Here is a 16,166-nt window from a genome sequence, read left to right as displayed (position 1 = left end):
GTATACAGTAGCCCTGACTTGTAAGTGATTAATCTTGCCTCCATTCTAGCAGAGATCAGCCCCAGTCATACATTCCAAGGGCTGATCAGGCTTTAAAGGGAAACAAGCATTTCTCAAAACAATTACTGCCTTCAAAAGTAGCTTACGACAACATGGATGTGTCCCCAGAGGAAGTACTTTACCAAGATTGCATTTGGAATGAGGGTCCCAGCCCCACTCTGTAAAGCAAAACCCCCCCCCATCAAAGGCAAAAACAGATCACATTTCCTCTTTGTTTGTACATCAGAATTAATGTGAACATTCCAGACACCCTGTTCCAACTGGCTCAGTGTGAGCTTTATCACTTTTATCTTATCTCTCTACACGCCTATGGCAGGGGATGGAGATGCACTGCCAGACTGCAGTAGGCACAGCTGGTTCTATAGCTTTCGAATATATCAGTAATTACATTGTGTTATTGTCTTTATTCAGAAAGCCACTCATTTTATTCAGCTCTGTACACTGATTATTTAGGTACAGGGAATCAATGTCCAGTAGAGCTTACAATCTAACTGTAGTGCCTATGGAGATTAAGTAACTTGCCAAAGGAATTGCATCAGAATTAAGACAAACATTTCAGACACCCTGGAAATTGTAGAATAAAGATAAGGAGTCTACTAACAAGCATGTAGTGCATAAGGTGTAACTGAACATTTCCTAGTCAGACAGCCCCATCTACAGTCTCATGTAGTCACATATGGATGGTATACACTCCATGTTATACTTTACATGCACAGTTTAGTTTCCCCTTAAATATCTTTTAAAGAGAAGCTAAAATCCAAAATAAAGTAGCCTTTATGGAATTGTTTTAAAGCAAAGGCCCACCATGTTACTTTCAATGACTAGCAGTGCTATGCCTAATAAACTACAGAGTCTTTTTCTAAAAGGAATTAGGTTTCACTTATACTGTTCTACTAGTTCTTACTGTGTAGTGTGCATGGACATTGTGTCCAAGCCAAGTGCTGGGCAGAATTTCACATGCACAGTATTTACTGTATGTGCAATGTCTCCAGACAGAGGACTACACCAATGAAGTTCAAATGGGAAGCCCTGTAGATACTGTATATATTATGCTTAAGGCTACTGGTCATGGGAAGTGACACAGCCACCCAATGCATTAAGAGAAAGACAAGTTTTACTTTAGTCTGGTCAATAGTGGTCCTTAAAGAGTGACTGTGGTTTGGAAGTTACAGGCCCATGGTTTATATAGCTTGATTTGGCTAGCTGAAATCCTTTTGGTTCTTTGTGCCTCCCATCAGAATTCAGTTATTGTCAGGGAGTATCTGGCATAATGGATATACCAAATTTCACCATTATTGTACATATTGCATGACGTTTAGTGGGCTTTATTGGCATGCTATTAAGAATTGCCAGATCCAAGGCTGGGTGGAGCCCATGCTTCATTACCTCAAGGGCAGAGACACACGCTCAGATTTGGGGAGATTGGTTGCCCAACATCAAATCTCCTCTTCTTCTGGGTGACTAATCTCCCCAAACTGCCTCCCGCCGGCTAGAATCTAAATTGCCGGCGGGTTGGCACTTGGAACACTTCGTTTTCCAAAGTCTGCCAAGTTTTCTAGTGAGGCAACTTCGGCTACTTTGGAAAACGAAGCGCACCAACTGCCATCCCACCGGAAATTTACATTCTAGCCAGTGGGAGGCAGTTCGGGGAGAATAGTCGCGACTAAATCTCCCCGAATCTGAGCATGTGTCTCTGCCCTAATGGAGTTTTAACATGATAAAATAGTACTATGTAAAATAAAATTATTTTACAATGGAAAACAATATTTGAACACAAGGCGAGTAGCGTAATTCTGTATTCTGAATTCTAATTCTGAAGATATCACAGCTGGCACACTAGTAAGGGGCAGTTGGGTAAGCTGTAACAATGCCCCTAAATAAGATACCAAGAATGTAAATTGTGAGTAAATGACATACAATAATTAAGGTGCCCTGTACATTTTCCAATTACAAATTGAAAAGAGCTCAAAGAGGATGACTGATGAGACCCAATGAGGGAGTGTTGAGATAGATAATGGAAGTGAAGGCAGAAATACTGACAGATGACAACACACAGTTTAAAGGTGGGCAAATCAATGGCTGAAAATAGGGAATAGTTGTGGAAGAAGTAGGATGGTTTATGTGACAAATTGATCAGTGTTGTAGAATGGGGAATGAGAGAGGTAGGTTAATAGGGGATGAAGGAATAGTAAAGATTTTTGGCTAAGAGGGAAATGTAGGGAACATTAGAAAATGAGACATATTGAAAGGATATTACAGAATGCTTAGAAAGTTGAAGCAAACTGGTAATAATGTTGGAGGTGGCCTTAAAGGGAAGTAATTTATTGGTATTTTTTGTTTTTATACAATGTATAAATTGGGTATAATAACTGTTTTACATAAATTGATACATTATACTGACATTTAAGAGTCTCTGACACCTGTAATCATTTAACAACATCTTCTAAAATACTTTAAGTTCCCTATTTGTGGTGCTATTGATATTGCTATTGATATAGCTTCCATAAAACACTGTCTTTCCTGGAACCCCAGCTACAGACACCCTCGTCCTTCTGATTTAAGTCAGGCAGCTGTCAGACTTGCTTCAGAAAATAGAATTATGGGGTATTTACCCCTCCATCTAGATCAAGGATCCCCAACCCTTTGAACCCGTGAGCAACATTCAGAAGTAAAAGTAGTTGGGGAGCAACATTATTATGAAGAATGTTCTTGGGTGCCAAATAAGGGCTGTGATTGGTCATTTAGTAGCCCCTATGTGGTTTGACACCCTACATTGAGACTCTGTTTGGCAGTGCACCTGGTTTTTATACAACCAAAACTTGTCTCCAAGCCTGGAATTCAAAAATAAGCACCTGCCTTGAGGCCACTGGGAGCAACATCCAAGGGGTTGGAGAGCAACATGTTGCTCATGAGCTACTGGTTGGGGATCACTGATCTAAATGCTGACTGGTTGGAGGTCAGTTCAGCCAGCATTTGGATGAAGGACTACATTACCCAGAATTCTATTTCCTGAATTATACACTTCATCTGGCAGGGTCCTGAATGAATGAAATGGGTCTTTGTAGCTGGGGTTTAAGGATTTGACCAGAATTCACATCTCGGTGGGGGATCTCCGATTGGCTCCGGACGTCACGTGTCCCCTAATCCGGGTTCCTGGCCAAGGAATCACTTTCTACATGATAAATACGGATTTCTCTGACACGACTTCCAAAATATAAAATATTGTACTTTATTTAATCCATTAAAATTTGTCATCTTACGTACAATGCACATTACTCAACATTGATGCGTTTTCGTGCCCTAAGGCACTTCCTCAGAGTGTTTGTACATTATTGTTATCATGCATTGTACCTAAACTGACACATTTGAATGGATTAAATAAAGTACAATATTTTATATTTTGGAAGTCGTGTCAGAGAAATCCGTATTTATCATGTTTAAGGATTAGACCCTATTATACAGAGTTCCCAAACAAGCAATAACACAACATATATGCAACTTTAAAGAGCTACATGATAGAGCTAATTATTCATATGCACCGGGGTCACTTTAAGCTCAATAACAAATCTTTTTTGTCAGTAAACCTTTTACAGGTAACGGTTCCACACTTTTATGAAAGCTTTTGTCTTTATACACAAAAGAATTGCTTAAGTGCTGTGTTTAAATAAATGAGATGAAAATGTTACTTTGATTTATGGAAGGTATTTTTCTTTGCTTAGCGACCAGATTCAAATGAAGAGAACGAATGGTTTTGTTCCTGCTCAGTAGTAAGAATTAAATAAACAGCCAGAAACATTTTGTATCATTTGAACAGGGTTGTGCAGTTGCATAGACTGTATAGTTACTGGCATTAACACATCTAATTGATTTCACAGCCTTTACACATCTTATATACATTTGTGTGTGTTTTGGCTTGTCCTGCAGCCGAAACCTCAAACACCTGAAATCGAAGTCATTTGTAAAAGATGTGGAAAAAAAGAAACGTTGCTGCAATAGATTGCTTGACATAAAAGCTGGTCCCATGTTAAATTGTGTATATGAAGAACCCGTCCATGGGTAATCCATTGCACTATGAGTTCTGGGTTGATCACTTGTATGTGTTAACGCTGACCTCCTGGTAGACTGAAGGATTTACATTAGAAACCATTATCCAAGACAGTTGTAATATACAAACCCTCTAGTACAGGTATGGGACCTATTATCCAAAATGCTCGGGACTTGGATCTTCATACCTTAAAGGGGTCGTTCACCTTTAAGGTAACTTTTATTATGTTATAGAATGGCCAATTCTAAGCAACTTTTCATTTGGGTTTTCAATTATTTATTTTTTATAGTTTTATAGTTATTTGCCTTTTTCTTGTGACTCTTTGCAGCGGACGCCCTTCTAAAAAACAAATGCTCTGTAAGGCTACAAATGTATCGTTACATTTTTTTTATTACTGATCCTTCTATTCAGGTCCACGCCTATTCATATTCCAGTCTCTTATCCAAATCAATGTATGGTTGCTAGGGGAATTTGGACCCTAGTTAGCAGATTTGTTAAAGGAGAGTTCAACCCGTAAAAAAACCCTATCCCCCTACTCTACGTAGACCCCCCTCCCACCTCGCCCCCAGCCTTGCTGCTACCCCAGGGAAATGCCCCTAACTTTTCCTTACCCCGCGCTGCTTCGCCGGTCTCAGTCTCAGCTCACAGAAGACCGGCGAAGCAGTGCATGCGCAGTTGGAGCAATTTCCCGGTTTGCGACAACTACGCATGCGCAGGGCCGGATTTACTCAAGTGGCGCCCCGAGGCCAGCGCTGAAGCTTCACACGCCCCATCCTGAGGCCGTGCGGTCCTAGCACCAGCCTTGATTGCGCTCTTAAATTTAGGATGCGGCAGGGTGGCATGCAGCTCCTAAAATTTTTTGTGGCCTCGCCAGAAATCCGGGCCTGCGCATGCGCCAAAAGGACGGAAATTGACAAAGCGCTGGATAAAGACACGAAGACCCGGAAGTTGGCTGCAGTGAACTGTGATCCCTGAATCTGCACCGAGGGATAAGTAAAACGTTAGGGGCATTTGGGGGGGGCAGCTAGGCTGGGGGGAGGAGGGAAAGGGGTCTACGTAGGGTAGGGTTTTTTTTAAGTTAAGGGTTGAATTCTCCTTTAGCCAATCATGTAACTCGGGTCCATATTACACTAGCAACCATGCACTGATTTGAATAAGAGACTGGAATATGAATAGGAGAGGCCTGAACCCTGAATAGAAGGATCAGTAATAAAAAGTATGAATAACAATACATTTGTAGTTACGGATTGACTTCTCCTTTAAGATGCAAATTGAAGAGCTGCTGAATAAAAAGCGAAATAACTCAAAAACCTTCTATAATAAAAAATGAAAACAAATTGCAAATTGTCTCAGAATATCACACTCTACATCATACTAAATGTTGTCTCAAAGGTGAACAACCCTTTAAGTCTACTAGAAAATCATGTAAATATTAAATAAACCCATAAGGCTGGTTTTGCCTCCAATAAGGATTAATTATATCTTAGTTTGGATCAAGTACAAGGTACTGTTTTATTATTACAGAGAAAAGGGAAATCATTTGTAAAAATGTGTATTATTTGGATAAAATGTAGTCTTTACGTAACTCGGAACTTTCTGGATAACGGGCTTCTGGATAATGAATCTCATATCTGTAATTATATTATAATAGAAAAGGTGACCTGTGGTACATGACAAGGGCGGCTGAGGCCAGCCATCTTGAAGTAATACTGACACTAAAAACTACTCTTCAAAATATTTATCTACCTATACCCTATAGGTCATGTTGATCATTTTTCACTGAGAAGGCTGCTTTTGTAAGTAATTGTTACTTGAAGTTCTTGACTGTTTTGCCAACCTGACTATCCCATCTCAAACTGTCAGTTTCTAAAGATAACGGACTTCGGCTGCACAAATATGGCAGCCCCCTCATCGACGAACATGGGGGATCAGATGGGTAATGTAAAAGCCTCCTTAAAACTTTTATAGGAAAATCAGAAATAGCATACAAAGACAATGTTATTATAGTAAAAAAAAAAAAAATTAATTTCTGGTGTCAGTTTGTCTTTAAGACAATGGCAGCAGTTTGTTTGCATATGTTTAATACACTGGAATGTATAGCTATGTTTTATATTCTATCTTTCATGGCTATAGACAGTACACACATTCCTATTCAAACTTACTGGCATTAATGGTTCCTTTGGTTCTGGCCACAGTCTAACTTGTATCACTTTGGGCCCTATGACATTCTGTTATTCCAGGATTATACGACTAAAGTTGACACAGGGGCTTTGGGAGGTGATAATGAGGTTGATGTTATACAGATAGGACATTGTCTCAAAATTCTAATCATTTATTTGCTCCTTAAACTGTATGGTCTTCCATTGGAGGTTTTATTGTACTAATGCAAGTTAAGGGTGGTGGCACACATGGCTACTGGGGGAGATTAGTCGCCCAACGACAAATCGCCTCTTTTTCGGGAGACTAATCTCCCCTAAATGCCTTCCCGCTGTCTAGAATGAAAATCTCCAGCTGGATAGCACTCGGATCGCTTCGGATTTCCGGAGTCGCCTGAAGTTTCCTCGTTAGGCAACTTTGTTCGACTTCGGAAAACTAACCATTCCGAGTGCAATCCCACCGGCGATTTGCATTCTAGCTGGGAGGGACTAGCTGGGAGGGAAGACATTTAGGGGAGATTAATCGCTCGAAGAGGAGGCGATTTGTCGCTGGGCAACTAATCTCCCCCAGTAGCCATGTGTGCCACCACCCTAATACATGCTGAGTCTGACTATCCTCTGGAGGGTGGATTGGGTGGTTTGGTGTCACATACTACATGAACTGTCACAAATGGACTTTCATTAATTAGCTTTGCCTAATGTTAATAATTTGAAGGTGTACATTATTTTGTAAAAGGGTTTTTATTATCTATGTAAATAAAAATTCCTAATACATGCTGAGTAAGTCTTTGCTGGTAGCAATAATGGGTGCATCTTGACTTGAGCCATGATAGTTGTGAAATGGTTAATACATGCTGTTGCTATCTACTGATGGAAAGTAGCTCTGCTCCAGAGATTCCTTTGACACAAGCAAGCCTACACCCATAAGTTACATAGACAGATGAAATGAATTGCATCTGTAGTTGCCATTGCTGGGAATCTGCTCATTGTTTGAGAATCTAACCTCCTTGTATGGATTAGGAGAGCGTTGATGTCGGGAAAGGAGAGTAGATCAGAAGGAGATTGAGGAATGAATGCAGATTTACCTTGTCCTCTCCAGTCCCTTTACAAAGACATAATGAGAACCAAATGATGGGAGAATCGGTTTGATCTATTAAAGAGCACCGAGGAGATTTAAAGCCACAGTAAACCCTCACAAATCACTTTGGAAAGCTGGGGCAAAGGGGAGGATGCCGCTCCGCAGAGTGAATACCTGCAGTAATTGTTACTGACTGCTTTATCACTTCCATGAGTTTCTCTGTGATGTCTCTTATCTCTGCAGTACTTTACCAGCTGCCTGGATAATAGAAATGCTGGTTTCAGTTACATTTAAAGCAATATTGTCACAGGGAGCAACTGCTTAGCAAGTATAGTGTATAGGAGCTGATTTAGCAGCCATTCTCGTGGACAGAATCACTTACTAAGCTGATATCTGCTGATACGTGCTAATAAATGAATGAAAATGGAAGTCTTGAGCTTCTGATAGTTCTACTGCGGCCCAGTCTAGACACAGCAGGATGAAAATGTCTGTATGTGCTTGTCCCTGATATACGGACATTAGCAGCCATCAGTAAATCACATTCTATTGTGAGATTGTCGTTTTACTCGAACTTGCAGGACATTCTAGTGACCCAAATATGGCTCCCCCTGTGAAGTGCTTATTGGCTGAATCATTTGCTGATATAGCTTTAGGCAGTGCCGAGAAACATGGTTTAAAATAAGGGAAGGGCTGCCCAACAAATACCTTGAGTATCACTTGTGAAAAGTTGCATGACAGGCAGCTATGCTTATGCAGTGTGATCAAAGGCTTATAGGGTACTTGCAAGAGATAGACAGATTGTTTGGTGTCCAATGGGAGATAGCAAACCTTTACCTTCTATACTGCATGATATTCATGTATTCCAGGTAAGTGGTTGTAGAACATCTTTAGAGGATCAGAGGAAGTCTAACCTTTAGCCAGAGTCTCCCTAGCTCAAAAGATTACAGCTATAGCAAATCATTGATGTATCAGTCATTCAGTCAGAGTTCCAAGTAGAATACATTTTCCCCCCAAACATCACCCTAATTGGCCTTAAAGCTTGGATTTTAGATGCATTGCAATATTTAGGCATTCAGACTGAAGTCCCCTACCACTGCTCCAAGCCCTTCTTTGGGAGCAACCTCACAGTTTGGGAACCGCTGTTAGAAATCTTTCACTAATCACGTTGTTTGCTGGCTGCCTGTTGACAACAGCTTTTATGAATTTGCCACCTTATAATGTGTTAGTGCACATTGTGGGATGACAGTCACAGGTCCAATTCTGCCTCTAGCACACAACCATTGATGTTGTTCGAAAGTGACACTTTATACGTCAGTGGTGTTTGGATTAAGAGTTAAGGGCCCTATTAATCATGCCGTGTAAAACAATGGAGAAAAGCATCACGCCTATAGTAAGCAATCAGCAATTAGATTTCAAGTCACCTACAAGTTAGATAACAAAAGCAAAGATCCAGGGGCAGAACTACCGGGGGAGCAGGGGGTGCGAGAGGGCCAGGGCCCGCACCCCCTCAGGGCCCCCCGGCAGTCCGCCCGCCGCATGTTTCCAGGCCAGTTCCGGGTGTATAGAGGGGGGCGGGGGGCCCGGCTGCGCGTCCTGTGCCAGGGCCCGCCCCCCTCTAGTTCCGTTTTTGCAAAGATCTGATTGGTTGCTGTGAGCAACATCACCAGTGATGTTTTAACCAGCATGATAAATGAGCCTTAAGAGTTAGAATAGTGGAAGTAAACACTGGTTTGAGCAACTACTCTTTAGCAATTTTAATTTTCAGAATAAGCGATTTGGTCATGGTTAGACCAATGGCTGTTTTTCTCCAAACATCTCTTCAGTTCTATATGAAGCTGCTCCTAATTGTCCATCAGTGGCAGGTACCTCCATATGTATCTCGCTGCTCATGAGTTTGGTGGAAATGGCAAGCTTTCAGTACACTGACGTACTTTATTTATTCCAATAATACTTGAAACTGCTCCTGCTGCTTTTTATTAGCCATCCAGCGCTAAGTCCTCAGCACACAGTCTGCATTTTTCTAAAAAAAATTTAGCTTGGCAAAAATGCTCTTTTTCTAGAAGTGACGATGGCAAATGAAAAGGCTCATATTTGTACTGAATATTTTTTCCTTTACAGCTGCTGATTTGTTTCTTCCCTCCTAGGTTGTCCAGAAGGAAAGAAGCTGGAATTCATCACCAGTTTATTGGACGCTCTCACCACGGACATGGTGCAAGCCATCAACTCAGCAGCGCCGGCCGCAGGCGGGAGGTCAGTTACAAGGAACTCATTGGGAAAATGTAAATAAAGGTTACAACGTTTTGTTTGCTGGGAAGTAACACATCGCCAAATATCTATTTTCAAACAAGTGACCAATGAATGCCTGTAGGTTGCTCTAATGCATTTAAATGCATAAATATTTTCATTGGGGCTGGGTTTGCCCATGTATTAAGCAAATATCTGTTTGGTCTTCCTCTCTTGCTAATAGGTAGCCACCTAAAAGTTAAACCAACTTGGTTTATTCCATGGAGCGTAAAACTTCAACAATAATCCTGGGGAGCAAATATAATTCTTGTAATCTCTGCGTTACAGATTCTCAGAGCCAGATCCCAATCACACACTGGAGGAAAGAGTGGTCCTTTGGTACTTCAGCCAGTTAGACAGCAACGCCAGTGAGGACATAAACAAGAAGGAGATGAAGCCCTTCAAAAGATACGTAAAAAAGAAAGCCAAACCCAAGAAATGTGCCCGGCGTTTCACTGACTACTGTGATCTTAATAAGGACAAATCCATTTCATTTCCAGAGCTTAAAGGCTGTCTAGGAGTCCGCAAGGAACCAGGTAATTGGATGTTTGTAAAACACATGTTTATTTTCTCTGGTAGAAAGCACTTAATGGCAGTAAGAGCTACTGTAAATGTCCAATGAAATATAACCATCAACAGAAATTACAATGTAGACTAGTGAAGGAGACATGGAGAGAGAGAGAGAGAGAGAGAGAGAGAGAGAGAGAGAGTGAGAGAGAGAGAGAGAGAGAGAGAGAGAGAGAGGTGGGTAATGAGTGTGGTTTACAAACAATATATTAAGGATCATAGAAAGCATGGATTTTGTAAATAAGTAAAAGGACAAGCTTACCGCTTTCCACAGTGGGTCCGGGTGCTCATGCCCCAGACCTTCAGCAAAGGGGCGCAAGACACAGAAAACAGGAATAACGGACAGGCTCCACTCCAGAACACCAAACTCAGTCAATCAGTAGAATCCAGGAGCCCAAATTTTTAAACAGTACAAAAAGTCTTTATTTTACATTATGTATAAAAGCCTGAGGCGTTTCGTGTCCCCCAAGGACACTTAATCATAGGCTCAATGGCTATGATTAAGTGTCCTTGGGGAGGTAGCTGAAGAGCGCAAAAGAAAAAGCAAATATTTAAGAACTTTATTCAACCCCTAGGTGCAGTATGGGTGCAAAAATAGATGCAGCATATTGCCTTGTCCATGCACCTATATGATCTGATGGATACATAGGTGTTCTTTATAAGGCAGCACATTCGGGCACAAGGGAGCCCTGTACCTTCCTCCTTGAACAGTCAGTAAACATAGGGCTTTCTTTGTATGTTTCACCTGCAGGTGCTCCCTGGTGTCATTCCCAGAACCCCATTCCCAGAACCCCAACACTGACACTATTGTAACTTCAATTCTGAAAGAAGCGCAACTATTGTTCCAAGACTGACATATCAGGAGCAAGTAGTGGCTAGTGCGTGTTTTGCAGCACCTCTAATTATGGCAGAATTCTGGGAATGTTGTATTGTTCCAACCTTATTACCCTTTGTGCACATTTAGCAAATGAGAGATATCAGGGCTGGAGTGTAAGAATGAGGAGCCCCCTTAATGTAGTGGATGGAGCCTTCATCTCAATGGGTGGAATTCCATTCATCAGGGATGTGCAGCTTATAGCTCTTTAGCCTTACTTACAGTACCAGATTGACCCTTGTCCTGTCGTAAAACCAAATCATATCCACCCGTCCCTGCTCCTTTAGTTAGTTCCCTTTGCAGCATCAACATTCCATACACTCTGTATAAGAACCTGCGTGATGTGCACTGTAAACGGCCACCGCTGAACAAACAAATAGATCCCTAATAAAATGTACTGGGGCTCAAGTCTCGGTGTTCCAGCAGCCATCAGGGGGGGGGAAAAATAAAACATAAGCCACTAGTGTTTGTCTGTTGGAATGATGGCAAGGCCTGCTGCTAACGACCATGAGCAAATTGTTCCCATTTAGGAAAACAACAGCAACCTTGTGTGAATTGCATAGGCAGAATGAGTTACGTTCTGATCCCCAGCCACCACCAACAAGGATAAATAAACACACTGTGAACCTGCTGTGCTGCTGTTTAACCCTATGATTTAGATTCCCCTAGGGAAAGCTCCTTGAAAATCACTGGTGATCCGGTGACAGCATTTAGCAGGAAAGAGCTGACAGACTGATATTTCTGCATGCCCATACAAACGAAGGCTCATCTTGTCCTTTAGGGCAGAGACGCGAATATTCGGGGAGATTTAGTCGCCCGGCTACTAATCGCCTCTCCTTTAGGCGACTAACCCCCCAAAAAGCCTTCCCACTGGCTGGAATCTGGAATCTCAATTGCCAGTGGGATGGCTCTCGGATCGCTTCATTTTCCGAAGTTGCCCGAAGATTCCTTGTCAGGTAACTTTGAATTAACTTCGGAAAATGAAGCCATCCGAGTGCTATCCCGCCGGTGAGTTAGATTGTAGACGACAGGGAGGCCATTCGGGGAGATTAGTCGCCCCAAAAAAGAGGCGACTTGTTGCCGGGCGACTAAATCTCCCAGAATCTTCTCGTCTTTCTCTGCCCTTATTATTGGGTGTTATTATAGGGATGTTTTCTTGCTAATTCCTATACAGTTCAAAATGTAATTGCTGTATTCCTCAAAAACTTGATTAAAGTTACTTCTGTAAATCTGGATCAATGTCATTTACTTTCGTACCCTGCAGGGTTCTCTTCTATTAAAAATGGCAGTTATACTACTACATTGACACTGTTCTGACTCAATGTACTGATCTATGTGTGATCTTAGCCCGCCATCTAGTGGCCACTTGTATAACTGCTTCAGATTGCTTTGTCCAATGTGCAAAGCAAATCCCTGCACTGTTTGAAGCAGACAGACATATAGCAGTCTAAAGATAAAGAAGCAGACACAAACCCACAGATATTATCCAATATATACCTGGCTAGATCAAAATGCCCAAGAGCTGATTTATCCCCATCTAACAACTCCACATCCCATCATTCCCACATGACTTTTATCCCTTGTAGTTTGTAGCCTTCGTGATATACTTCTTGGAAAGGAGTTGTTGACCTTTCAGCTAACCATTAGTGTGACGTGTAGAGGAATATTCTTAGGTAATTTGCAATTGGTTTTCATTTTTTATTATTTGTAGGATTTGAGTTATTTAGCTTTTTAATCAGCAGCTCTCCAGTTTGCAGTTTCAGCAATCTGGTTGCTAGGGTCCAAATTACCCCAACAACCATGCACTGAGACTGGAATATGAATAGGAGAGGCCTGAATAGAAAGATGAGTAATAAAAAGTAGCAATAACAATACATTTGTAGCCTTACAGAGCATTTTTTTTTTTGATGTGCTCAGTGACCCTCATTTGAAAGCTGGAAAGAGGCAAACACTATTTAAAAAAAAATGAAGACCAATTGAAAAGTTGCTTAGAACTGGCCATTCTATAACATACTAAAGGTTAAATTAAAGGTGAATCACCCCTTAAGCAGTGATCCCCAACCAGTAGCTTGTGAGTAACATGTCGCTCTCCAGGCCCTTGGATGTTGCTCTCAGTGGCCTCAAAGCAGGTGCTTATTTTAGAATTCCAGGCTTGGAGGCAAGTTTTAGTTGTATAAAAACCAGATGTACTGCCAAAATAGAGTCTCTTGTAGGCTGTCAGTCCACATTGGGGCTACCAATACACCAATACACTACTGCCAATCACAGCCTTATTTGGCACTCCAGGAACATTTTTCATGCTTGTGTTGCACATTTATCTTTGCCCTTTTCTTCTGGATGGCGTGTTAGAGCTCATAAGAAGTGCTGAACTCTAATACCCTTCTGAATTGTAAATCCCTGCTGCATAAATGCAAGCAAATTCAGGATTAGGAATATTACTGATTTCTTAATCTTTTTCCAGGTGCAAATGCTGGAAGTTTCCCTCCTGGAAAGCGGCCCGGCTCTAACCCCTTCAGTAAGTCAGCAATATAACTACTATTCACTGCATTTTCACAACATTAACAGTAGCACAAAAATGCAAATCTGCAGAGAAATGGTAGTTTGCTTACAGTATTTCTTATTTGGAAGCCTCTACCTTTACTAAGTGATTAGAATGATTTGGAGGCCACTTTATTATACATGGCCTCTCAGGGCGATATATTAATGTTGTTTATTTGTGTCTTGTCCTTTATGGCATGTTTATTAATCCATATTTGCCCGGTAGGTCGCCTTGCGTAGGAGAGCCGGCCAGAAGAAGGAGACAGAGAGAAGAGAGGCATGCTGTGGGCGCAGTTGCAGTGCCTCCGATGGATCTCACAATGTTTGCACTTTTGAGTGAACTTTATTCATAAGGTTTTTTTTTGTTTTGTTTTTTTATGTTCCATTATCTGAATGGAAATGAGAAGAAAATGTTGCTTCTTTTTTTTTTTTTTAGATGTTTTTATAAAAAAAAAATCTGCTACTGAGAAATAGGAATTGAACTCGTGACCGAGGGAAAAATGGAGTGTCTGTATATAAATGTATATGTAAATTGTACAGTCCCTTTGTACAGGTCTTAACGGATTTCATTGTATCACAACCCGTTCCTTTTTGCTGCTTTTGCCTCTTAATGTCATTTCAGTACGCATTTGTGTCTGTTATTTTCATTTGGTTTTTATTAAGAAATGCGATGGAACACTTTAGAAGAGTGGTTAAACCATACAAGACTATAATGCTGTAATACACATTATCAAAAAATCATCTAGTCTATGTATGAAATAGGAACACTGCTGAGGAATTTCCCCATGTTACTTATCTATACAGAAATGTACTATACACAGCCTGTTACTCCTATTGGGGAGTAAATATCCAGGATTGATTTGAATCTATTTGAGTTTGTCCCCGGATTTGAGGAAAGGCCACAAAGGCCCCCGGCCTAGGGCGCCAGAAATTTAGGGGGGCAGCAAGCTGTCCAACCACATCTGCATTGGTTCGGAAGCACTGGGGATTTGCAGGAGATACAATCATTTTTAAAAATTCCTCTGCATTAATCCCCTTTACTCCAGACCCTATGCTGAAAATTTGCTCATGTGCAAAATGGAAGAGGAAGGGAAGGGGGCGATGAACGGCAGAGGGCGTAGGGGCGCCTGCTATGTAAATCCGGCCCTGTTTGTCCCCTGATCGAGGGACTGGGACCAATCACTATAAATCAGAATCAAGAAAGGTGTTTATAAAACAGACCTTGATTCATATACTGTATATAACAAACCCAGCCATATAAGAAGCAAATGGGGTATCTTAGCATTAATACTTGCAGACAGTATATAGTTAATTTGCCACCAACCTTTTTTTTTTGTTTTGGGATAATCACATTAATCATGTACTGAATTGAATGGAACAGAGGTCTGAACACAAGAACTGACAGGGTTGGACTGGAGCACTGGGGGCCCATTGGGTTCCAAACTTCGGGGGCCCCCGAGAGCATGCACAGCGCCGCATATCATTTTATTGATGGCCCAGCCAATCAGAGGAGCAGGTCTGGGCTGCAGGGGTCCATGAGGGCCGGGGCCTACCGGGTTTTTTCCCGGTGTCCTGCCGGCCCAGTCCAACACCGAGAACTGAGTATGGAAAGCAGAGAACAAAATATGAAATGAATTCTATATATATATTCACAGAATTACAGCATTGCAAATGGAAATATGAAGAGAGGAAAATGAATGCAAAAGTACAGTAAATTCTAAGCAATTTCTTGTGAAAGTATAAGAGGAGTGCGACGGTGGACTAAAATGGAGTAAAGTTTGGAAAGTCTCCCCCTTTATTTTTTTTTATTCTCCCATTTCTTCAGGTTCCCGAGGCAGGAACTCACTGGGGATGCTTAAAAAGTGGCACCAACTTTGGCACAGTGTTAGTAAATACCACACGACCAGTTACCGCGACTGCCTGTAATTATAGGTTTCCCAGTGTGCTGACCACAGGGCTCCTGTTCTACCCATTTTAGGAACAGATGATCGTGGCAGTCGCAGTAGTGTTATTGTCGTCTGTCAGTTCATTGTTGAATAACAGGGAATCCTGCAACCTGTATAATCACACAGATGCGGCATGGAGCTCACGGCACCCGTCTGGCTGCTGAGAAGGCGCTGGAGGAGCAAAGGGTTTGCCAATCATAAATCTCACTAAGTAAACTGATATTCATTTGTAAGACTAAAGCAATGTAAGATTTCCTTTAAACAATACCCTGTTTTTTTGTTTGGTTTGTTTGCTATAGACTTGTAACTGTTGATAAATAAAATAATTGGATTTTGCCTACATATTTTTCCTCCAAGTTTGCCACCTTCATTCTCTGTAATACAGGAACATGAATTACATTTATTTGGGGCACGTGTCTATATGAGAAACAGCACATCGAAAGTATTTATTTATTTTATCTCTCATATCTCCCCTAGTGGCCATTTTGGTTTTTATTTCTCACAAATTTCTATTTTCCAGGATAGAGAAGCTGTTGCAGGTGATTCTTTTCCTTTATTGATACAGTGCTGACATATACTGCAACACTATTACATTGATTGTACATAATGCCCAGCAGCC

The 16,166-nt window shown here is 41.3% G+C and overlaps 1 protein-coding gene across 7 annotated transcripts in view; it reads left to right on the top strand.

Moving 5' to 3' along the window:
* smoc1.L (SPARC related modular calcium binding 1 L homeolog) overlaps positions 1-15,889 on the top strand; it is a 153,515-nt gene extending 137,626 nt beyond the window's left edge. For 5 of the 7 annotated variants that reach the window (XM_018228560.2, XM_018228559.2, XM_018228557.2 and 2 more), the window contains 4 exons: positions 9,484-9,589; positions 9,911-10,158; positions 13,525-13,578; positions 13,828-15,889. In XM_018228560.2, coding sequence (XP_018084049.1) covers positions 9,484-9,589; positions 9,911-10,158; positions 13,525-13,578; positions 13,828-13,841 — 422 coding nt within the window. In that variant the 3' untranslated portion in view covers positions 13,842-15,889. 7 annotated transcript variants of the gene reach the window in all.
* Positions 15,890-16,166: the final 277 nt, after the last annotated feature.

This window comes from Xenopus laevis, chromosome 8L (assembly GCF_017654675.1).
Source record: "Xenopus laevis strain J_2021 chromosome 8L, Xenopus_laevis_v10.1, whole genome shotgun sequence".
In the NCBI taxonomy this organism is placed as follows: Eukaryota; Metazoa; Chordata; class Amphibia; order Anura; family Pipidae; genus Xenopus; species Xenopus laevis.
This window is presented reverse-complemented; position numbering and strand designations above follow the sequence as displayed.